Here is a 23,145-nt window from a genome sequence, read left to right as displayed (position 1 = left end):
TCCGTTTTTTGTTTTAGCTTCAGCCAACAGAATCAATTGATAGGCTTATTAGCTTTGCATTTTTCTACAGAGAATATCCAATATATAGCAATTATTTTAATTTTGTTTTATTTAAAAAAAAATTCCTACATGCCCCTCACTATGGGACAAACCTATATCCAATATAAACAAGCACAATAAATGAAGTTCTAAAATTAAAAAATAATGACATTTAAAATGTTTTGATTTTAAATGAACCAGTCTTTCATTCTTTGCAGGCTCTGTTGCCTTCATTTTATCAACAATGTTTATTTTCTTTTGCTTTTTATTTTTCATATCTCTGGTTGAACAAGGTAACCCAAAAAAGACAAGCCTGATGAGGGGGTGGGGAGGTGGGGAGACTGGGTTACTGTGGGAGGGGGGATTGTTACGATAGTGATTATGACTGATGATTAGGGTTTCAGTGTTTCCCCTCAGCTGACTGCTCTGAAGGGTTGGGTGAGGTGTGGCGGTCAGCGGGTGACAAAGCAAAAGTAGATAAAAACTGTGGGAGCAGATGACATTTACTGTGACGCACTGTTTGCACTAGCATTACAGCTTAGCAAAGGAAAAAAAAAAACCTTCAAATCATGCTTTAACCTCCAACACCACATAAAAAGGACACTGGGTTAACAATCTTCTCTTTCATATAATGAAAGAAAAAAAAAGGTTGCAAGCCTTCAGGAAAATCTCAAAATGTCAGCTCAGGTGTTCGTGTGTGCGTTCCTACCTCATCTGACAGCTTTGAGTAGTGAGTTTCAGCTGTGGCGAGGACAAGGACAGGGCTGAAAGAGGGCACATCCTGCAGCAGGGTGAGGAAGGTGCTCTTCACAGTATCACTTACTGTGTCCCACCACTCTGAGATATGTGGCATGTATACTACACTGGGCACGCTCCGGCGGGCCTCGCGGAATACCTACAGGGAAAATGGTCAAGCAAACAATGTTTTCTAAAACTGAAGAAATGGAAATAAAGATTGTGGAAGCCAGCAGATTGCCTACTGTCTCCAAATTTTGTTCTCACAGTAAAACAACTTCAGTTAAATAAATACATGTCTGCACCTTCTCAGTGCATCGGTATGCGTTTGCGCTTTACCTGAGCACAGGACTCCTCTGGCGTCTTGGCGCTAACGGAGTAGAGAGTGGGCAAGTCCAGGCGGTGTACTGGTAGCTTGTCCAGGTGGTGCAGCAAGGCAGGGGCCAAGTGGGAGCTCTGTCCTGAGCCCGGGGCCCCTGCCAGGAGCAGACGAGGCCTGTATGCTGTGGGCTGTTGGAGGGCAGAGCTAGAGGCAGATGGGAGTTCACAGTTAGTGTATCATCTATCACTATATGAGTGCAGTACAACAGTCCTCCAGTCATTTAAAAAGCCTCGTCACAGCAGAAGCCCCATTGTTCTCTTTTGTGCACTCACTGTAAAAGCTACAGCTTAGTCCGAGTCTGTAAGAGTTGCTTTTAATTGCAATGAATCTTTGGCATTTGGTGTAAAAGCAATCCCACACACAAGTGATGCAGAAAAATAAGCCACACGTGAAGAAGAGTGGTCAGAGGAAAAACAACAGGAATTCAGTATGGTTTTGCAAACACCCAGCTGTGAACACATTACTTGTGCACATGTGCACGCACAAGGCAACATGCCCGCTTGCAGCAGCTTATTGTTGTTTTCAAGGTTTGTGTGGGAGCACAATCTTAGTAATCCTGCTCTGCATTTTACTTGATGGCTTTTTTGAAGGCAAAAATGACTGGGACTCCTCCCGTATCTCAGAGTTACATGAGTTCTACTTCTGCAGTAATTGTTATCTGTACTCAACCTCGAGGAGACATGTTTTTGAAACAGAGTTCTGACAAAATCTGTCCTACTGCAGCACAGCTGTTTGATAACAACGCCAATAAGCCACTTAAGCATGGCTTTGCCTGCATTCAATCCAGTAGGTGCCATTAATCTACAAATCTAGACATGCCTTCAGGGGCTTTTCCTATGTGCATCTAACACACAGTGCGAGCAAATTTTATACAGCTTGAAAGCAAGAAGCTTGATAAGTGCTTAATGTGTTTATCAAATAGTTCAAGTTAACGGAAAGTCAAAGGCCAAGTACTTGATCGGTTTATTTCCTTTGCCCGTCTACATTTCTAAATAGAAGGTGCAATAGCAATTCTGGTTTGTGAGTCGTCTTTTCACCTTCTGTTTCCTCTTTCATCCTCTCCTATGATCTAACCCCTTTGACTCTACAGCTGAGGATTGTTAATAAATACTCCCAGTGGAACAACTGTATATTTTTTGCCTTAGAGGTTGCCTTCATCTAAGGAGATAGCAGTATTTCAAGGCTCACTGGAGCTATTGTAGCACGAATTAAATGGCGAAAATGAGAACCGATAGCACCTGTTTGTACAAAGTTATTGTAACTTCAGCGTTAGAAAATGCAGTTCTGTAGAGCAGTCTGAAGTTTTTTTATCTGAGTAGGTCTTAAATGCAGTCTTGTGATAAAAGATGTTTTTTTCTGACAACATTCATTCCATCTGTTGGTTATGACACGTAAGCGCCTTTGCACAAAAAAGCACATAAAAGCCATCTTTGGTGAACTCACGAGGAGAAATGGAGGAAGGGTCTGTGCATTGCAGAAGAGGTGAGCTGACTCTTTGGGGATGCAGCAGGCTGGACTTCATAAATGGAAGCAGAGCCTTCCTCATTGTCATCGTCGCTATACAGGTCCTCTTCTAGCAGATGATTGTCACCGCCTAGCACTGTGAGGAACATTGATCATGTACACATGTGGCTACTCACTTTTCCTGGCTTTACTCAGTGTACTGATGGCAAACGGGTACATAAAAAATTGTTTCTGAAAAGTTTAATCCTGAAAGTAGCACTGCTGCTGATGTTAATGAAGCAAATTCAACAAGAAAATTACATTTAAAGAAAAAAAAAAAGCAAATCTGCTTATTAGGTAGAGATGTTTAGGCCATTTGACATCATGCACAGCTATGGGATTTTCATGTCATTAATGGCTTTTAGAAGTATGATTCCTGCAAGCAATCTCCAACTGGTCGAGTATTGCATCGAGCCTAATCTGCTGTAAACAGTCTTCAGTTGACTGGAGTGGGAGTTGAGTTATTGAAGCGCTCACAGGATGACTAGTTATCCAATCTCTGTGCCATCACTTCTGCATACACAGGGGAGATGTTTCACTACAGATTCTATGTTCACTGTGTGAGGGCGATACAAAGCACTTTGGTAATAAGGTTGGGGAACGAGATAGAGATAATCAAATACTACAAAGTACCAACAGGAAAAACAAACTAACAAGAGAGACAGGTGGCAAGAGAGATAAGAGCAAGAGTGACAGTGGAAAAACAGCAGCAAGAAAAGGAAAACACATGATAGAATTGAAACCACAGGTGCCTGGGTTCCAGACGCCTACCGTGTGTGTTGTCCCTGTCAGTACACTGAGCATGGGGGAAGACTCGGAGCAGAGCTTTCAGCACCAAGGAGAAAGAAGTGGCCAGCAGGGGCCTGAGGGTTGGGGACAAGGCTCGGCCTGGGGGAGCCAAAGCCCTCTGGGAGGCTGGGACAATTGTCCTCATTGCTTTGCTGAAGTCGCCAGGCCCCAGGACGATAGAGGCGACGTCCAGCTTCAGTTTGACGCTGCTGCCATAGATCTGGGGATAGCGGCGGCGCAACGCCATCAAGGCTGCCTCTGTGCAAAGTGCTTTGATGTCAGCACCGCAGTAGCCTGTAAGAAAGAGAACAACAAAGCTTAGTGAATCATTTGTTTTCCTAATTAGGGTTTTACGCTGGCTCTTTTGGCACAGCCACCGTGAGCTGCTGCCACTTCATGGTGAAAATTTTTCAATTGTCTTTTATTGTTCTACCCGAACACCTGGAGCTTTAAAGTAAAGCTACACACTGCAGTCACTTTCAAAATTGGCATAATGTTTTATACTTAAACATCACTCTTACCGACACATTTTTCTGCAAGTTCATCTAAAAATGGCTCAGACAATTTGGGATTCCAGTCCCGTGTGTGGATCTCCAAAATGTGCTTTCTGGCCTGAAGAGAGAGTAGTGAATAGGGAAAAAAAACCCAGATAAATAAAACACAAGGAGCAAAAACATGAGGTAAGAAACCCAGAAAAACACACCATAAATACACCTATTAAATGTAAGCACCCTTCACCCTATCTAGAACTGACAACATAATGAGAAAGATCAAAACAGAGCCAAGTGAGTGAATGAGTTCAGCTGAAACGTTTGCCAAAGCTACACCCTACAATTCACTGCAACATCTCCACAGGAGTCCGCTTTGATGATCGGGCAATGAGAACAAAGTGGTTTTTATCGTGAATAAAGTGCGAGAGTTTTCATCATGTTTCATCATATCTACCTTTCTATTCAACTGGCATCATTGGGATGGATTTCATGAAGCTGTCTAGCTTGGGCAACACCGGAACATAGCAGAACTAAAACATGTAAAAAGACTCGCTTTTGCATAAGAGAGAGTGTTTTTTCCCCCATCCTCTAATCATTCAGAGCTTACTACCGGTGAGAAGCCACCACTGGCTTGCAGATTAGCCTTTGATTACCAGTGATCCTACTGTGTGGACAAACGATGCAAGGCGACCCATTAGACAGACTCGATGGGGAGGAGTCACCTGCACTGTTCTGGTCATCTGATTCACTGTCACTTTTACTCACACGCAACATTGTTTTATGCTTCCCGCCCTCTAAGAGCTAAATAAATCAATTACGTATGGAAAAAAAAATTAAACTTCTGAGACTGAATTTTAATTTTCTAGAAAGCTAATGAGCATCTGCTTTGCCACATGCTTAACTCAAAACATCAAACACTGAGGATGAAGAGAAAAAAAAAACAGGAGATTTTTAATAGCCAGCGGGCTGTGGGTACCAATTTTGTCACAGGACTTATGAGTAAGAGACTAATTATGTTTGCATTATTTTCGATCTCCAGCTGGGTGTCATTGAAACAACTGTGCGCACACTTCCACTGTATACAGTATTGATGTTTCTCACCTTCTTATCGGGCAGGCTGAACAGAAACTCCCGGTCAAAGCGTCCAGGCCTCCTGAGTGCCGGGTCGATAGAGTCAAGTCTGTTTGTAGCACCAATGACCACTATCTCCCCTCGACTGTCCAAGCCGTCCATCAAGGCCAGCAAAGTTGATACAATAGAACTGTACAGAGAAAAGGAGGCAATTACAAAAGCTGCCAGACAGTTATAGAACAACAAATTCAATTTTGTACATGCATGGCTCTAAAACATTATACGCAAACCTTCATGCAAGAGCCAAATACTGTTTGAATCAATACTGATACGGGTCATGAGTTGGTACAACCTAAATTAACAAGGCTTTATTTTTGCAAATGGTACAAAGATTTGGTCCATTAAACAGCCATACTGAATAAAATAGTGTGGTGCAAAGAGCAACTGTGCTTGTGCTCTGTTGACTAAAGCGTGGCAGCATGGATGAAAAAAGAGAGCATACACACTCTTCACTGGTTTAAATGGCACTCTTCACAGTTACAAATATTTAATTTTCTAGCAGGCAATTGTTTAGCAAGGCTCAACTTCAAACTGTGTTTACGTGAAAGGGCTCTTAACCCACGCACAGTTCAGATTCAGTGGTTTATGGGGGCAGGGATAGCATGGGGGCAGGGATAGCTCAGTAGGTAAAGTGGTCGCCCCATGATCGGAAGGTCGGCGGTTCGAATCCACTTAACGGCTACCCTGAGGTACCCCTGAGCAAGGTACCGTCCCTACACACTGCTCCCCGGGCGCCTGCTTAGTGGGCTGCCCACTGCTTCACTGAGTGAATGGGTCAAATGCAGAGAAAAACAAGTAATTTCCCCATGGGGATCAATAAAGTATCCATTATTATTATTATTATTATTATTTAAATCAGAAATGAAGGTCTCCTGATTTCCACTACTACTGTGACCAAGGCTCAAATGAAACTCAAATTCAAGCAGGAAAATAGATATCCAGTAAATTTAATTTACAATTGGAGCTACAATGCCAGCAGTTTTAGCAAAACTGCGCCACCTATTGGTAGTTAAAAAGACAGCAGTTTGGAACTGCACATGCAGAGACATGCCACTGCTGCTAATGTGCAGCAGTGTTGTATAGGTTAGGCATTTTACATTTACATGAAGCAGCTGTGCATCTTTGAAAATGACATTGGCCTTACCTGTGTATCTGGTCTTGCTTGCTGGAGCGAACAGGAGCCAAACCATCAATCTCATCAAAAAAAATTATGGATGGCCTCATAAGGTAAGCCTGGTCAAAAGCACACACAGGACCAAAGTCAAGCTTACTTAACTCAATATATGATTACACTCCTTAGCTTTACCTGTGTTTAAGTACAAAGAACTAGAAGAACTGAAAACATGCCATCAGAATCAAAAAAATGTCTTCCACCTCATCAGAGTGCTGTTGCAGTGGTTTACCTGGTCAAAGAGCAGGCGTAGCTGCCGTTCTGATTCACCAACCCACTTGCTGAGGCAGTCGGCTCCTTTCCTCATGAAGAAGGAAACCTTCCTGTCACCATGACTGCACTCATTGGCAAGAGCTCGCGCAACCAGGGTCTTTCCTGTGCCTGGTGGGCCATAGAACAAACACCCTCTAAAAAAAAGAACAGGGGGAGAATAGGACCTTAGTTTATGTGATAATTACAGCTCACCACTTTTTAGATTCATCTCTAAAATGACTACATAAAGGAAATTCTCACCCTGTGGTTGATCAATATTTGATGTTAATAGTACTTCAAGCTGTAAATTGTTGGGATAACTCAATTTTATGCTCCCTTAACCAACTTCAAATAGTGCTTACACTTCTTTTATTGTGCACAAAAGGCATAAATATAATGTCATCATTAAAGTAACGATCCCATTTTTTTCCCTAGAAAACACAGCATAAATTGGAACTGAATAACCTTATATTCTTGCAGTACGTTCTCACCTGGGAGGCTGAATCTTGAACTTCTCAAAGATCTCAGGATACAGCAGAGGGAATACCACCATTTCCTTTAGTGACTGTATGTGATTACTAAGACCACCCACGTTGTCAAATCTTACCTAGGGAGAAGACACACACAACCACAGACATATTTTAAGTCAGTTTATCCAATGTCGGAAGCAAGCGCTGTACCTCTCTTCCTGACTTTAAGCCACCTTTCTTCTAGTGGGCTCTTTCTTGCAAACAAAAGATTTGAAAATCACATGGTGGAGTTTCTGTGCTCAGAGATCGAGCTGAACAAATGAAGGATATCCCCCCTCCCTGACATCATACAGACCCAAGAGTAGAAAAAGAAAATTGTATGGGATATTTATAGACCTTTTCCACTAGTATTTACTCGGATCAACTGGGAATGGCTCGACTCGGTTTTTCGGGTTTTCCATTAGGTGATAGTACCCAGTACCAGGTATTTTAGTACCTACTCAGCCGCGTTTCCAAGCATTCTGAGGCAATCCAAAAATGAGACGTCAACAGCCTGCATTCTACTGATTGGTTAGTCAGTGGCATCACTCGATGAGTCATGAGAGCATCTCCTTCACAAAAATCTAAAGCCCCATTATTTAGGGAAATGCCTAAAGGAAAACAACACCGTGGTCCCCAAGTCTGACGAAAACCCACACCGAGCAGCGGGTATACCATCATCTCAACGCCCTCCATTCGCATTACATACAAATGACGTCAGAGGACTTTCGGGACACGGCTGTAACGACCGCACACACATTTTGTGATGTTTAATTGTAATGGAAAACCACCGAAAAGAGTCGAGTCCCGTTTAGTCCAGTAGATGCTAGTGGAAAAGGGCTATTAGAGCAGCCTGAAGTACATTCTAAGTGTGTCCATATACTGAACTCTTTAATGGAAATTTTGGCTATGTTTAATATGGCAATCCACCACTTTAAATAAGGAAAAGCATAACAGGTCACATTTTAACTCAGAAAATTTCTTTTTTATGTATTAATAATTGACCGTTCCAAAACTAAACAGTGGGTCGTTTAGTTTTGTCTAATAATTTTGATGAACCCAAGTATTCAGGCTAAACTGTGTTCTATTATTGTTTTGGAACTTGGGAGTATTTTCACTCACTGAAGGGTCAAGGTTCATTGGATCCACATCAGCCAAGCTTGCACCCACTTTAACTCGATCACGCAGCACCCCACTAGCCAGGTCTTCAGCCGTCAGATTCATGGGCAAGCACCTGTTGCAACAAATTCAAGTGAAATAAGTGAGTACAACCGAGTAGTTAAAAACACTGAGGGAAGAAGAAAGAAGGCAGCAGCCAGCACCTGTTCCTGGCCCGAGTCATGCTCTTGCTTTTTCTGCGCTCAAAGCGTTCTTCATCAGAAGATGAGGTGGTGTCACTGCTGTGAATGGCGTGTTTCTTCACTCTGGAGAGGCGTGACAAATCAAGAGTCAGAATTGTATCACTCCGCACTGACATTCCTTTTTTCCCTCATGAGCACATTACTCGTACTAGTGAAAAGCTACTTGTGAAAAAGACAGTAATATGTTGAGCACCAGATTTGGGCTTTTCACAGTTTGCCCACCTTATATGGCTTCTCCTCGCTGGGGATCTGTGGGTGTCAAAAAGTGAGGGGTTGCTCTGTTTTCTGTTCACTGGCTCTGAAAAAAGGGAAACAAAAAATGATTAGTGGTTACACTCTGGTGTAATTTCCATTTACTGTGATTTTTGTTCTGTTTAAATTACATTTGAAACCAATTTAGAAGCGTGAAGAATAATTCAGAAAATGCATATATTTACCAATAGGCGGTGCTTCATATCTCTGCACTGTCTTACGCTGCCGCAGATTGTACGGCCTGTCATTTTCCTCCCCTGCCTCCTCTGCTTCATCTCCTTCATCATCGTCATCATCATCCTCTGCATCTTCCTCCTCTTCCTCACCATGAGATTCTGAAAGCCATAAGTATCATCTTTAAATTTGAGAATACTGAGTTTTTTAAATATTATATAGTACACTAAGCAATCAAAATTTTTTATGATTAATTTGTTTTAAGACGAGGTACTTCATAACGACTTCATGATCTCTTGCTTTCTTCACTGATTCGTAAGCAGAACATTAATAGGGAACTGACCTTCAGTTCCTTCCTCCTCTTCCTCCTCCTGCTCTGTTTTGCCCATGACTTTGTGATGCGCAGGTATGTTGAAAGTACTCCTGCGCATGGATTTCCTGCGTTTCACCCGTGAATACATGTCCATGTTTTCCTAAAAGAGAAGAGCCTTAATGCCAACACTTGCATTCACCTTGCATCATCAGGCAGTGGTACTTTTCAAACCCTGGTTTGTGTGGCGCTCCACTGCTTTGCTCACCTCCTCAGTTTCTCCGGTCCACATGCGAAGTCGCTCCACCTCACGATTCTGCCTGATGCTACTGATGTTGTCCATCTCCTGAAGAACAGCCTCCGCGGTGCTGCACACACGTAAACCAACACAGAATGAGAAACAAGATAACAACTTTGTCTACAGTGTTCTCTTTTCAGAGTACAGAATCTCAAAAATGTTTTTCTCTCTACTCATGTTTCATCTTAAATCTTGAACCAATAAACACTGTGACAACTTACAACACACAGCATACAAATACTATTTAATAAGGAATATTTTTTTAGGATCCACTTTCATATGTTCCAAAAATGAATGTGTCTTTCAAATGAACCGGTTAACCACATTTCCAGCTCATTCTCTGTTCAAAGCACTGTTGCAAAGAAACACGTCAATAGTATGACTGCCTGAAGCTACCTGTTGACCAGCTGGTCAAACAGCAGGCTCTGATTGAGGTGTTCAAATTGGCTCTTCTTCACCCGACAGCTCCTCTTCAGTTCCACATGGCCATTCATATGAGAGTGATCTCCCCCTCCGCTCTCCTCATTCCGGTGACTCATATGGGCTGCAGCACAGATAGAAGATTCAATTAAAATTGGTATTTTTTAATCATATGCTCCCCAGATGATTGTTATTTAAACAGGGATAAACTGGGGGAAAATACTTTACCGTGCCCATTTTGCATGATGCGAGACGACAGTCTGTAAAACAGAACAAAATAATTCTGACAGCTGCACAAAAGATGGCAATCACACATATTACTGCTTAGGAGCTTAGGATGGAGTGTTTCTGATCACAATGCACAACAAGGCTACAAGATTAAACCAAAAATCATTATCACAATTATTTTAGTTGATAACTGTGACCTGGATTTTTTTGAACATTTGAATTTCCATGAAGAAGAAAAAAACAAAACAAAAAACAGGTAGAGCTAGTGGGTGACACGGGTAAAGAGTGCAGCTACCAGTCTGCCTCTAATGGGGAGCCTCAAGGTGCAGTGAACTTGTGTGCCTTGTGAGACCTGCAAGTTAGCCCTGGGCCAGGTGGCCAAAGGAAAGACCCTCAAATACGAGGCCAACTTCTAATAATCCATCCCTAAGTTCACCCATGGAAACCTTATAAGTTTTTCTTCCTCTTAACAGGTCTATGCATGCTCTCTTTTGGTCATCTCAGCTAGAGCTGAACTAAACAGCAAGTGAGTCTGAGCTTTTATGGAAGGGTAAAAAAAATGTATGCTTGACAATAGCAGGAAAAAAGTATTAAAGAAAAATAAAAATATATATACAAAGAAATAACTCTTAAAAACAAAGAAAACGGCATTTTAAAAAATTAGGCAAACGTAATGCAAAAAGAAGTAACTGTTTTATCCAGATAATCTTGTCTTCATAACTGTTAAAAGCGAAGATCATAACTGATCAAAATTTCAAATTTGGTTAATCACACAGCACTAAAACATGACATGTAACAATGCAACTCTGGTTTCACAGCCAGAGCCACAAAATATCTATCTTGACCAACTCTGTCTTAATTAAATTTACGTGTGTAAAAAAAACTAGGCCAAGAGCTGACCTTGTGCAGTAGGTAGGAATGCCCCAGCTGACCCTCTGGCCCTTAGTCTGAGGGGACGGGGAGGTATCACTGGAGCTTGGCTCAGAAGCAGTCTGCCGCCGTGTGCGCTTGGAAGGCGGTGCAAACCGTGGACTGCTGGGACTGCTCGCATCACTGCTGGGCTCCTTCTGTTGGACAAACACACACATAACACCAGAACTTAGGGGAGTGAAGGCAAAACTGTGACACACAATCAGAAAAAACAAGGAAAGGAAAAAAGAGGATAACAAATACAGAGAGAATGTTTCACAAATATCTGCATACAAGGTCTCTTTGAACATTAAGTAAAAATATATTTCATGGGGCGGGAAAAAAAAATAAAAAAATTGAGGACACAAGAGAACAAGATCGGAGAGCATCAAATCCAGAATAGAGGACTGTCATGAAACAAGACGCCCTGAACCCACTTCCTCAATGTACCCTGTGAATCTCAGCACAGCACCAACCAGACATATGCCCTTGATGCTCATGCCCTTCACAGCCTAACTTCCCCGCTGATATGTGAGCATATCTCACTGTTGTCATAGGCAACTGTCTGCAGTGCTGACAGAGGGGTTTGTCTGACTGGGTGGATAGATGGATGCAGACAGACTGTAAAATGCAGGATGTACCAGGAGTGAAGAAACGCACGGAGGCTGCCCAAGAGGTCCACCGTGAAATCATTTCCACATGTGAATCACTCTGCAAACACTGTCACAGCAGGACAGTCGGTTCTGACAAGTTCTGACAAGGTCAACAAGTAGCTAACAGAGTAAAATGGCTGGTTGCATGGAGTACAACACTACACTGACTTCTTGTGATATGGCAATGTAAATAAAAGGTGGGAAAGTTACAACTCTGTTACAAAGAGTGCAGTTCTACACTCACACAGTGCAATATCGGGTGCTATCGATTGGTCTGGACTGGAGCTACGTATTTCATGAATCATGACCCACAATTCTGCGACGTACCACCACTCGTCCAACAAACCATTAAAACTCAGGAATGCGCTAACAGCAACCAACAGATATTTCCCATTGATTAAATGATTTCTTTGTCTGTGTTAAGTGCCTTAATAATCGTAAATATTACGGAAATACAGACCTTCCTGTCTTGCATAATCACAATGTTTACATTTTGAAACAAAGCCTGTCAGGCAGCTTGTAGGTCGGGCGATCGGGAGTAAAATCTAAAGCTCATTTATCAAATCATTCTTTCGAAGAACACATGGGAATATTTAACTCTACGAGTGTGTTTTAAACGGACAGTCTAAAAACCAACTTGCCCATGGGTCTTTGGGTCATTTATAACTCAAAGTTCACCAGGTTCAGACTTGCTAAATACGGACCCGAGCCAGCCAACTGTTGTGAACCTGGGACTCCCTTCCCCCCACTGTAAGCTAGCTGCTAGGCTAACTATAACCTACAATGCTAGCTTAACTATCGCTTTCTCCCTTCATATGTAAGATAATAAGTAAGCTGACACTTTGAGGATAGCGACACATAGTAGTGCCAACAGCCTTGAGTCAAAACCCCAACTGTCTTTATTGGGTGGGCTAATTAATGGTGAAAACAGTGGAACAAGTCAGCCGGTTAAAATTGCCAAAAACAAAGGGAACTCAAGTTGAAGCTATAGCCAGTTCATATCGCTAGCTTGTAATCTAACAGCTGTACAATCCGTTCAGTGCGAAGGATACGCAAACGACTAGCCGCAATCATGTCTTACACTGTGTATCTGCGTGACTGTGTTGGTGTCAGTGTCGATACTGCTCGTATTTTGCTGTGAATAATACATTATGTGGAGCACCTTGAGGCCAAGGCTAGCAACCAGCTAGCCAAACTAGCCAGCCAGCTAGCTCGCCGGTAAAGAAAAGAAACCGGCTTACATGTTCCTCAGAGTTTCGCTCGTTTCTCGACGACGACCTAGTCCTCGACGAGATGAATGGACCGCTCCTAGTCCGTGAGCTTTTCCTTGTGTTCACCATGTTTTTTTTCTTTTGTCTGCCCCTTACTGAATCTCTCTAACCGGCTCTAAACACTGCCTCAGTGAGAGCAGGATCGAGTTCGAGGCGCCATCTCTCTCTCTCTCTCTGTGTCTACCTCCCTATCTCCCCGCCTCTCTCTCCCTCTCTCTCTGTGTGTGGTGGTTCTAAGTCTGTTTGGCAGGTGCATTCATTTCTACTGACTGGATTACCACCAAAAGACCTACTATCTTTGTTATTACATGGATACTTGATATCACAAAGGCAGTAATTCTTAATGCAGATATGTTACTATGGGTAAGTACTTGTATTGTACACTGGGGACAGTCAGTTAATCAGCTAAGTACTATTAAAGCACGATAAGTCACCAAATGAATAACAAAAGGTGGTACAATTGACGCCAGCAGGAAAACAGATGGAAGTGGGCAGCCTGGATGCCCAGTATGTGCAGCAATTCACTCTTTGTCTTCATCAAATACATACATATATATATATATATATATATATATATATATATATATATATATATATATATATATATATATATTAAAACATCAACAAATGTAAAAGGTCTGTGAATGATAAAAATATTTAGATTTGCCCTGTAAAGCAGCAATCAGAATCTTTAAAACTCAAATAATCACACAAGCTATTATTACTACAACATAAAAAACTGTTTTTGTTTGCAAGACAGGGCTGAATTGTACTGACTATCAAATTTTGAATTCTTTGTGACCTCCAAGTATGTAGTAGAAGAGGCTGAATTAATAATAATCTCTTCTCACTTTGATGCTTTTAGCCTTGCTTCTTTCACTGCACTCCCTGTCATTTTATCCCCACAAGTAAAAATGACTGTTTGTGTGATTTCTGTTCTATTTCTGGCTCGAGTCAAGATGCAACTGTGCTAGCCATCTGTTTTGGGTTTTTTTCTTCTTTTTTTCCTCTTTTTTGGTTCAAGCAATAGTTTCTAAAAAATCAATGTCAAAATGTTGTTGTTTCTTTCTTAAGAACCTTGTGCCATAAAATATTCCCATTTGATATCTCAAATAAATATTTTTTATACAAATGTAAGAAAATTTAAATCTTTCACATGGAAACAGGAATCTGTTTTCATTATCATTGTACCCTGTTCTGAGCATAAGTGGGCAATGCACTCCAGACAGGCTGTCGATTTCAAATGAAGTGAACTAGACGATTCATTCACATGTCCAGTTCATTATCTCGCCATCGAAATATCAGTTAGATGATTGAAAAATGAAATTTCTTTACCTGTGCTTATATGTTCTCATAGAGTTTAATAGAAGGTATGGGAATGCAGAAAAGGTCAAGGGTCACTGAAATCATTCTCCACTGATACGCCATCAAAGATCAGGCATGGATTTCATGTTAACCAAACATATTTTCCTGGATATGATTTAAGTCCACACCTAAACTAAATTCTGTTACCATCAAGAGCTTCCTTTCATTTTTAAACATTTTTTTTAATCTCTCATTAGCGTAATTTCAGAAATACAGCCTGTTTTTCACACCATACATCACCATCTTCGCTGTGTAGCTGCTTAATAATTGATGTAACATATGTCAAGTTTAAATTACTACTTTTATTAGAAGTAGTGAAAATACTATAATAATACATTTGCTAACAATGATAATTGATTCAAAGATAATGAAAATAAGTTTAAGGGTGTGTTTTATACTGAACATGCCACCTTGGATGCTATATTATTTCTCAAGCACAATGTCTATAATTATGTCAAAAAAGTATAAACGTATGCCAAATTCATAAATACGAGGCACATTTAATAAGTAAGCAAATGAATGGGGAAAAATAAAAAGATCTTTTATAAAATTATATTTGATGTGTTGAATTGTATTTGACTATTAAATGACCATGCTGTAGTATTGTTTCTATTGGCTACAATGTGCAACATAATGACATCATAATATATCATGCATTATTCAAGTTTTGCGTCACAATAACAAATAGGCAACAATTTAAATGTTATTGTTGTACAGTGAAAGTGGTGTCATGCACGTGAAAGGTAATTTAAGTGCATAACTGCTACAAATGGGTCATTAAAACCTGTTGAGAGGTGGTTGTTAGGGAACATAATATGTGATATAGATGAGAACCTTGAGGGGCCCAAAGCTGTACCCCTACAGGAAGCAATTCACAGCGATTTGGCAACTACAGGCCACAGAAAGTGATTTACATTCAGGCATTTGAAACAACTACAAGTAAAATAACCAGTGATGTTGTATAGAGGGCTGGATCTAAGACAAATTTTTCCAAACTTCCAAATGAGCGACTGAAACTACTGAGTGCGGGATGTCACTGATCAACGTAGTAAATATATCGTAATAAATGTATTGGAGTTTCAGTGAGGCAGTCAGAGCCTAGAATGTCCATAAGCAATCACCTGTCAGCTTCAAAGACAGGTTGCTACATTTCACTGTGTGTTATACTTGTATAACTATGCATGTGACAAATAAAGAACCTTGAACCTTGAACCAAAGCAATGTGATCACATCCAGTGTGGAAGATGTACCTGTGTGCCAGGTTTGGTTGCTCTGTTCCTCAGTTAAAACAACCAAAAAGAGATTTTGTGCGTTTCAGTAAGATAGCTTTTTTAAAATTGTTATTTGTTTTTTTACTGATTTATTTACCTGTTCATTTATAATTTTGGTAGTTTTGGTCCTCAGGGCGTATGAGAAGCTTCTGCAAGAAAATGTACTAGAAAACTATATTAAATTATTTTTGTCTGTGTTTGTTTCCCTGCGTGTTTATTAGTGAGTCATTAATTATTTGTTTTGTATTTTGGCAGTTTAAGCCCTCCATAGAGTTGAGCCATATGAGACATCTTACCTCTAAATAGAAACAAACGCACACAAGTTTGGATCCAGTGGGCTTTCCATGCCATCTAATACTGTATCGTGAGTTTCAGCTGGGAGAGAAGACCTGCTGAGTTCAGCACAGAAGAGTGTACAACCGCGACATCGCGAGTGGATTTACGGCACTGTTACGTCACATGTATTGCTCAGCAGAAGCGCCGCTACCCTGAAACTTATGGCTACAGATGTGTAGCCCTGGATTAACCGATTAAAACACGGACTGGTAATTCACTATTCGACCTTACCCTTTATGCGCGCATGCTAATGGGCATCTGTTGTGTTTATGCTGACATATAATCCTCGTTTTTACGACCGGCTCCTGCGTGTGTGTTTTGCTCTTTGCGGGTCCATCGCTTTCTGCCGCCCACTTGCATAAATAACGATAAAGCTACAGGCTGCTTGGCTGTCTGGCTATCTATCGATCACGTAGTGCTTTATAAAAATGATCCGTTTTAGGTCATTTTTAAGCGGTGTAGCACAGTTTTACTCCACACGTGTACATAATACGCCGCTAAGACAATAAAAGGTTACCCTCCAAAATATTGAACATCAACCACGCTAGTGTGTGTGTGTGTGTGTGTGTGCTCGCTTGTTCCTTAGATGGGAAACATAGGAAGACATGAAAGAAACTGACACTGTGGAGAGTGAAAAAGATGAACAATGGTAAGTCATTCTCTTTGTTAAATCCACTTCTAGGCAAATGAAGTCCTGTAACTGAATTGATGCCGTGGATGTGAAATAATCTGAAAATAACTGGGTTGGACATAATAATAATAATAACATATTCTGGGGTGTGTGAACTTGCTTTGCATGGTCTTGCACATTAACGCTTGTGACTGTAGACTGACATTCAATAAGCATGATGAGTGAATACCTGCACTTTCTTCTCATAAAGGGTGGTCAGTGAGGACAATGAAGAGGAAGCTCCAATGAGTCGTAGTTTTTCTGTGGAAGACCTCCTCGATGAGGTGGAGAAGATCTGTTACGATGCCTCAGGGACTTCAAAGGTCAGAGACAAATTCACACTTGAGAGCCAGATCTCTGCAAATGTCCAGCCTACATTTCTGAGCTTATAGACTAGTAATAACACAACATTTAAGTAAAGTATACACAGTACTATGCAAGAGTCTTAAGCCACACCTCATTGCTTTACATTTATGCTTCCAAGGAGCCAGACTCACTTGTCATTTTTTAAAATTGGTTTTCATCAGTATTGGCTGCTTTTTCACTCATTTTCAGTCCGGTCCTTGTATCTGACTATTTTCACAGGATTGTTATTTTTGTTTGCTAAGCCACTTAATGCATTTAAGTAGAAAAAGGCATCAAACTTAAGGAGTGAAACTAGTGTTATGTCTATAAATAATTGACAGCTTAGCAAAGAATCAATTTTTGCATCATTAAGGCAAAAACACTTAATTTGTTCACATTTCTTTAGTTGAAACTATGAAAAATGCCAAAGATAACACCACAAGAGAAGTATAAATAGTATTTTTGCACCAGCAAAGTAATTCCTCTAGGACTATTAGCCCAAAATGTTAAAGTTTTGAGGAAACTGGATAAGTACAGAATAAAAAAAATCTGGAAGTAATGACCTTGAGAAAAACCCAGCAAAAGACCTAACACAGGAGCCGGGAGATGTCTCTATCCTTCAGCTGACCTATGTACTGTTCATTGAAGCCTCATCAGAAATGGTCACAGTGTCTCAGGTTGTCAAGAAGCTATTGTTAAGGAAGGGAAACGGGGAGAGAAATGGAGGAGTCAGGAAAGAGGTAGAACAGTGAGTGTCTACAGCCATGCAGGACGCACTTGCCTGCAGAGAAATCACTGAACTATTACCTGTAGTTTTTCTGGCACGTGCCCAGACGAACCTCACAAAGCCTTTGTAATAGGGACCCGGCAGGCTAAACATTTGTTTAATTGCGTTGAAAATTGCATGCTCACGTTCGCCTCCAATGGCCTGCGGTGCGTGAGTGAAAGTGGCGTAAGACTCTCCAAATGAGAACTCTCGCCGAGCTCTGTCAGGCAAATCTCAGTTGAAAGCACAAGCACCAGGCTTCAGTGATCACAGGATATTTTGTTTACCCGTTCGTTGCCAGGATAAACAGTCGGCAGTAAAAGTCCGACCTCCCGAGGTTAACAGCTGTGTGGCGACTTTATCTCTGAATCCTGTCAGGCCTATTTGATTGGGGTTTTTTTTGCTTTGGTTCCAGGTGGAGATGGTGGTGAGGCTGTGGAAGGACGGCTTCACTGTGAATGACGAGGACTTTCGCAGCTACTCCATTCCAGAGAATCAAGAGTTCCTGGATGCCATCAAAAGGGGGTGAGTCGACTGGCTGAAACAGGATAACCTTCCTGTTTTAACGATGTCTTCAGTTAGATTTTTGCTGCCTTACCACAAAGGAGGGCCATCAAATCCTAGGCTTTAATCATGGTTTTTAATTACTCTTGGTGGCTTAACGACCTCAAATAGTGTTCTCTCACTGATGAGAAGGGAGTGTTCAGACTAATAGTGCAATTCTTATTGTTCCTCAGGCAGTGAAAAGTTATTGGCAAGACGGTGTCATTTTTCTTATCATCTTAATATCTTTTTGAGTAATCTGTAACATAAATTTAACACATTTCTCCTAATAAGAGCAAAGTCATACAGAAATTAAATATAAAACATGTTTATTTATATTTTGTGCTCATTGCGGAGCAGATGTGCTATCAGTGTTAGGGAGAAATGTACAGTAAGGTGCAAAAGTTGTTTAACATTTCGCATCCAAGGAGAAAGATTTTCTTGTCATTTTTAAAGTGTTCTTGAACAATAGTTCTCCAGGCTTTTCTTCATTCATTAGCTCTTTTTCCACTCATCTTCAGTCCAGTACCTGACCATGTAACACTCCCCACTGAACATGTCTGCTCCTATTAAAACTTTCCCAGCCAAGTACTCCAGTCCCTACTGTGACACGTGACTTTTCTCTGAAACACCTCATTTGTTCCTATTTATAGTTGAATACGTGACAAATCTCAATAATAACACCAACAAGATGATTTCCAAATATCTGTTAGCCTAAAGCTTGGCATATCTTTGCAAGGTGTGCGGTCTGACCTTAAAAATATTCAGGAAACTGGACAAGGGGAGGACAAAAAAAGAAGTGGCAGACGTTATACTAATTTCTGATTTTTTTCTACCAAAAACACACTTATACTAAAACAATCAGGACAGCTAAAAACACCAATTCAGCTGAATTTATCTGTAAAATGTCCATCACAGCTGTTATGGTGCAAAAAGCAGAGTGCACGGTGGACAGGTTCCCCATGTCTCACATGCATAAACCAAAAACATAACATTATTGCTGAGTGGGCACTAAGCAACATTTTACAACTGCTTTAACAAGTGTGTAGTAGCTGCCGCTGCTTGATGAATGCATTGACTGGGCATGGCTCCACGGCAGGCACGGGCATGACCCAAAGTTGTTTGTGGTGTCAGAAGTTAAGTCAATATCAAAATGCCAAAAAAAAAAAAGTTTTAATGAATTAGAGGTGGTCCACTTCTCCTCGACACCAGCCAAGTGTTTAATGAACGTCAGTTCAAATAGCATTGACCCGTTCAGTTGAGACCGCCGGCGTGGGTTAATACTTTATTGATTTCAATCAGAGCCTGCAGCGTTAGATCGCTTTGAATAAATGCCAAATGAAGTTGTTTTTTATTTTCTCTCTTTCTTTGTCTTTAGTTTAAATATGTTTAAATACCATATCTACGTCCATTATCAAACCTACTTGCCAGAGTTTAGTGATGATAACCAATCATGCTTCTTGGTATACCTGCTTGATTGCCGTTTTCTCAATTTCCTGAGTAGCCACCTCAATCCAAAAGACAGCTCTCAATCAATCAACGGGAGCTCTTTTCATCATGGGCTAATGACAAAATGTCAAAGGGCTAGATCAGGAATATTAAGTAGGCAATTGTCTGATTACTTTTGAACCCATTCACTTTGGGAACACTGATGCAGACCTACTTAAATTATATGTGCTGCACACATACAAGAAGGAGGGACAGACTAAGCCTGAATGTAAGTCACATGTAACATCTCTCCTTGGTTCGATTCACTGGTTTTGATCACTCCCCCATGATGAAATTAGCAGGGAAGATATTCTCCCTGCTGACCAAAGCCCGACACTTGAAGCTAGATAAAGCTTATTAGTGCAGCTCATTTGTCATATTGATTGATCTGAGTGGACTCCAATCCGGATCTTTAATCTATCCCAGGGAGCTTCCGGCAGAGTGGGAGAGCAGAGCAGAAGAGGAGGAGCTGGAGATTAGCGTGGAAGATCTGACAGAGGAAAATTACGTTCCCAAGAAGAAGGCTTTTCATCCCTTCAGCGGTCGAGGATACAGACTTGGCAGGTGAGAGATTGTCGCTGTGAATGTCCTATTGTTTTTGTATTTTGTGCAGTGTGATCTCAAGATTTAAAGGCTACCGTGCACCACTAGGTGTCCCTCTAAATCCAAATATCAAAAACCCCACAACCAAATCTGGCACAGCAGACGAGTCTGCTTGTCAAGCTGAGCACCAAAACATTTTTGCACCATCACTGACACAAAGAGTCTGCAAACATTTTGCATGAGATTTTTTTTTCCTGGCGTCGGTGTGCATGGTAAACCCGGCGTGCGCACTCCTAAACTGGTGGTTAATCTGCTATTTATCTTCTGTCCATTCCCAGTGTGGCACCCAGAGTAGTAGCCAGGTCACCATCTGTGCACGAGGACGGAGAATCTCCTCCTATTCCCATGGTAACACTAGACCACGCCCTTCCCGTCACCTCCCTGCAGATCTGGTTGGCCGACGGCAGGAGACTGGTGCAGAGGTTTAACCTATCGCATCGGTACGTATCGCCAATACGCCACATCTCGATCTTCGGTTTGATCAAAGGACAAAAATAAGAGAAAGAATCAGCAAATTAAAGACCGACTAACTGCGCTGTGTAAGAGGAATCTTGACATTTTTCTGCTCCTGCTGCGCTGCGTGTAAATCCCATAATCTCAAACAGGAAAAAGAAGTGGTTGAAGGGATGAAAAAAGATTTTTGTTTGCTCTAGCTTGGGAGGTGGTGAAGTAGGTGGGGGTTAGGATTACGTAATGCTCTGTTCTAGGCTGCTGGAGTTAAAGGCTGGAGGCATGCTGCGTGTTACGTCCCCCTGCCCCACAGTGCATGGGGCAGCAGAAAACATAATCTGAGATGCAGCAACAGCGTGGATCTATAAAATCCCCTGAGAGGGATTGCGTAAGTCTGGTGCAGCTTTTATATAACAGGGTTAGTAAGCAAAGGATGGATGGAGAGGACTGAACCCTTCCAGCCTGCAGCGTGAGGAGCAGGCCTTACATAGGATTGCTTCATATACACTGGGGCCTCATTATTAATAATATATGATGGTACTAGTATAGTGCTTCATACAGAAGTCACGTGTCACAGTAGGGACTGGAGTACTTGGCTGGGAAAGTTTTAATAGGAGCAGACATGTTCATTTCTGTATTTACGATGGCAGTTTGTTTGTTTCGTTTATTTAAATCTCCAGTCTTGATGTTTAATTTATTTATATTTTTTCTCCTCCAGGATCGCTGATGTTCATGATTTCGTGTCACGCTGCCAGAGGAGCTGCCCACCTTTCGTCCTGACGACGTCTCTTCCTTTCCGAGAGCTCACCAACAAAGAATTAAGTCTGGAAGAAGCGGATTTGACCAACGCTGTCATTGTACAGAGAGCCCTGAACACACAGGCTCCATTTGGACACTCCTGACCAACACGAGCCCATAATTCACACACAGCACGCTGCTTTTCCCCCTCACTGACTCATTGTGTCCCCCTGATAGCAATCTCAAGGTCCACAGCACTCGCATTTGACAGCTGCTGTCTCCTTCTACTGTCCCCGTGTGGGATTAGCTCAAACTTTATTAACGATATAATCGCTTAGTTGCAAAAGGTGCTGTCCTTCCTCTGGAGGACAGCAGTTACCTGTCGTCAGACCTTCTTAAATCTGCTGAAAAACTATATAGGCTGTCGCCCATGCAGATGGTCCTCCAAGGGATCTCCATCTGTTTAATCTGCCACGTGTGAAACCTCCATCCGCCCCATCACACATGCAAAATCCCACCACCATCACCACCAAGCAAGTCTTCCCAAATTGTGATTTACCACCTTTTCTGCACAGTCAGCAGTATATATATATATATATATATATATATATATATATATATATATATATATATATATATATATATATATATATATATATATATATATATATATATATAAGGGGCTGAGGTTTTAAGTTTACAAACATGTGATTTTTTTGTTTGCACAGTACTGTGATACAAAAGAAGTATTTATGTTTGCCTTGCTGTTTAATCTCTATCTCGCCTTGTGTAGTGTTATGATTTTTCTTTCGGTCAAATGCATTGTTTTATTTGACCAAATCATTGGCCGACATATCACATGTCAAGGTATGACAAAATAAAATTTTAAAAAATCCTTAAAATTTTGCATTTTTTTGTTTTAACATTTAATAAATTGATCAAATTGAATTGGTGTTGTTTTAATATCATTTGTTTAGCTGTGCTTTCACTACTGATGACAGATACGCGATTATGGCTGGACTCTTAAGCACCAATGCTGCACCTTACTCCACATCTGTGCTGGCATTTACAGTCCTAATAGGGGGTTTAGATTAGGGAGGGAGGGAGGGCTCACTGATGAGGAATGATGACATCACAGCGGTGCTTAAGACACTTAAGCGTACATCTGATGCTGATTCACGGAAAAACTGCCAGCAAACACAAACATCGTATTCCGACGGTTCTTTCTTGAGTATTGAACCTTGTGTTTCTTTGTACGTGACGTGTTTGGTTTTACGTGTGTGTCTGTGTGTGTGTGCTGTAGCCAAGCTCTCAGCACTGGCCTCATGATGAAGCCCAACACCATTATCCATCTTCAATATTTAAAGGCGGGTGAGGAGGGGGTGGGGGGAGTTGAGGAAGAGGAGCTCACATCCTCTGGATGGTCAAGGTCACACGAAGAAATCCGGCAGCAGAAATGTCTCTAAGCTGATCTGACTGTATGTTTAGGATTTTATACCTGAAGCTGCAGGCTGGGTGCATCGCTTGGTTGTGGGCTAGAGAGTTAAAACAGACCATATTTCCTTTGTGCTGCATATTTAATAAGGCAAAGCATGCAGGGAATTACTTTCCCTTCAACTCCCCACATTTCCTCTCAGAATTACCTTCTTTACTCGAGCAGCGGCAGACCTTTTCATTTCGTACATTCCTCTT

The 23,145-nt window shown here is 41.3% G+C and overlaps 2 protein-coding genes across 5 annotated transcripts in view; one reads left to right on the top strand and one right to left on the bottom strand.

Annotated features, from left to right (window-relative positions):
• Positions 1-13,079, bottom strand: part of atad2b (ATPase family AAA domain containing 2B) — a 66,519-nt gene extending 53,440 nt beyond the window's left edge. The window contains exons 1-19 of one of the 2 annotated variants that reach the window (XM_086263024.1): positions 12,849-13,079; positions 10,946-11,112; positions 10,046-10,077; positions 9,794-9,941; positions 9,368-9,467; positions 9,133-9,262; positions 8,801-8,950; positions 8,586-8,661; positions 8,325-8,426; positions 8,125-8,236; positions 6,985-7,100; positions 6,474-6,648; positions 6,215-6,303; positions 5,041-5,200; positions 3,970-4,060; positions 3,431-3,742; positions 2,600-2,756; positions 1,114-1,300; positions 749-934 (exon numbers count right to left, since the gene is read on the bottom strand). In XM_086263024.1, the coding sequence (XP_086119150.1) occupies positions 749-934; positions 1,114-1,300; positions 2,600-2,756; positions 3,431-3,742; positions 3,970-4,060; positions 5,041-5,200; positions 6,215-6,303; positions 6,474-6,648; positions 6,985-7,100; positions 8,125-8,236; positions 8,325-8,426; positions 8,586-8,661; positions 8,801-8,950; positions 9,133-9,262; positions 9,368-9,467; positions 9,794-9,941; positions 10,046-10,077; positions 10,946-11,112; positions 12,849-12,947 (2,589 nt within the window). In that variant the 5' untranslated portion in view covers positions 12,948-13,079. The remainder of the gene's footprint in view (positions 1-748; positions 935-1,113; positions 1,301-2,599; positions 2,757-3,430; positions 3,743-3,969; positions 4,061-5,040; positions 5,201-6,214; positions 6,304-6,473; positions 6,649-6,984; positions 7,101-8,124; positions 8,237-8,324; positions 8,427-8,585; positions 8,662-8,800; positions 8,951-9,132; positions 9,263-9,367; positions 9,468-9,793; positions 9,942-10,045; positions 10,078-10,945; positions 11,113-12,848) is intronic. The other variant, XM_086263023.1, reaches the window with a different exon arrangement.
• A 2,533-nt stretch (positions 13,080-15,612) lies between these two features.
• Positions 15,613-22,031, top strand: ubxn2a (UBX domain protein 2A). Of its 3 annotated transcripts, XM_086264267.1 has the most exons (7): positions 15,615-16,059; positions 16,437-16,499; positions 16,732-16,843; positions 18,047-18,156; positions 20,089-20,226; positions 20,544-20,705; positions 21,434-22,031. In XM_086264267.1, the coding sequence occupies exons 2-7, from the start codon at positions 16,456-16,458 to the stop codon at positions 21,615-21,617; spliced, it is 750 nt and encodes a 249-aa protein (XP_086120393.1). In that variant the 5' UTR covers positions 15,615-16,059; positions 16,437-16,455; the 3' UTR covers positions 21,618-22,031. The 3 variants fall into 3 exon arrangements, with proteins under 3 accessions (XP_086120394.1, XP_086120393.1, XP_086120395.1); XM_086264268.1 differs by having other exon boundaries at positions 15,613-16,499; XM_086264269.1 differs by lacking the exon at positions 16,437-16,499 and having other exon boundaries at positions 15,617-16,059.
• Positions 22,032-23,145: the final 1,114 nt, after the last annotated feature.

This window comes from Aulonocara sp. 'chitande type north' Nkhata Bay, linkage group LG15 (genome assembly GCF_057382095.1).
Source record: "Aulonocara sp. 'chitande type north' Nkhata Bay isolate Kocher_YH1m ecotype deep benthic linkage group LG15, A_spYH_male_GT1.1, whole genome shotgun sequence".
NCBI lineage: Eukaryota > Metazoa > Chordata > Actinopteri > Cichliformes > Cichlidae > Aulonocara > Aulonocara sp. 'chitande type north' Nkhata Bay.
This window is presented reverse-complemented; position numbering and strand designations above follow the sequence as displayed.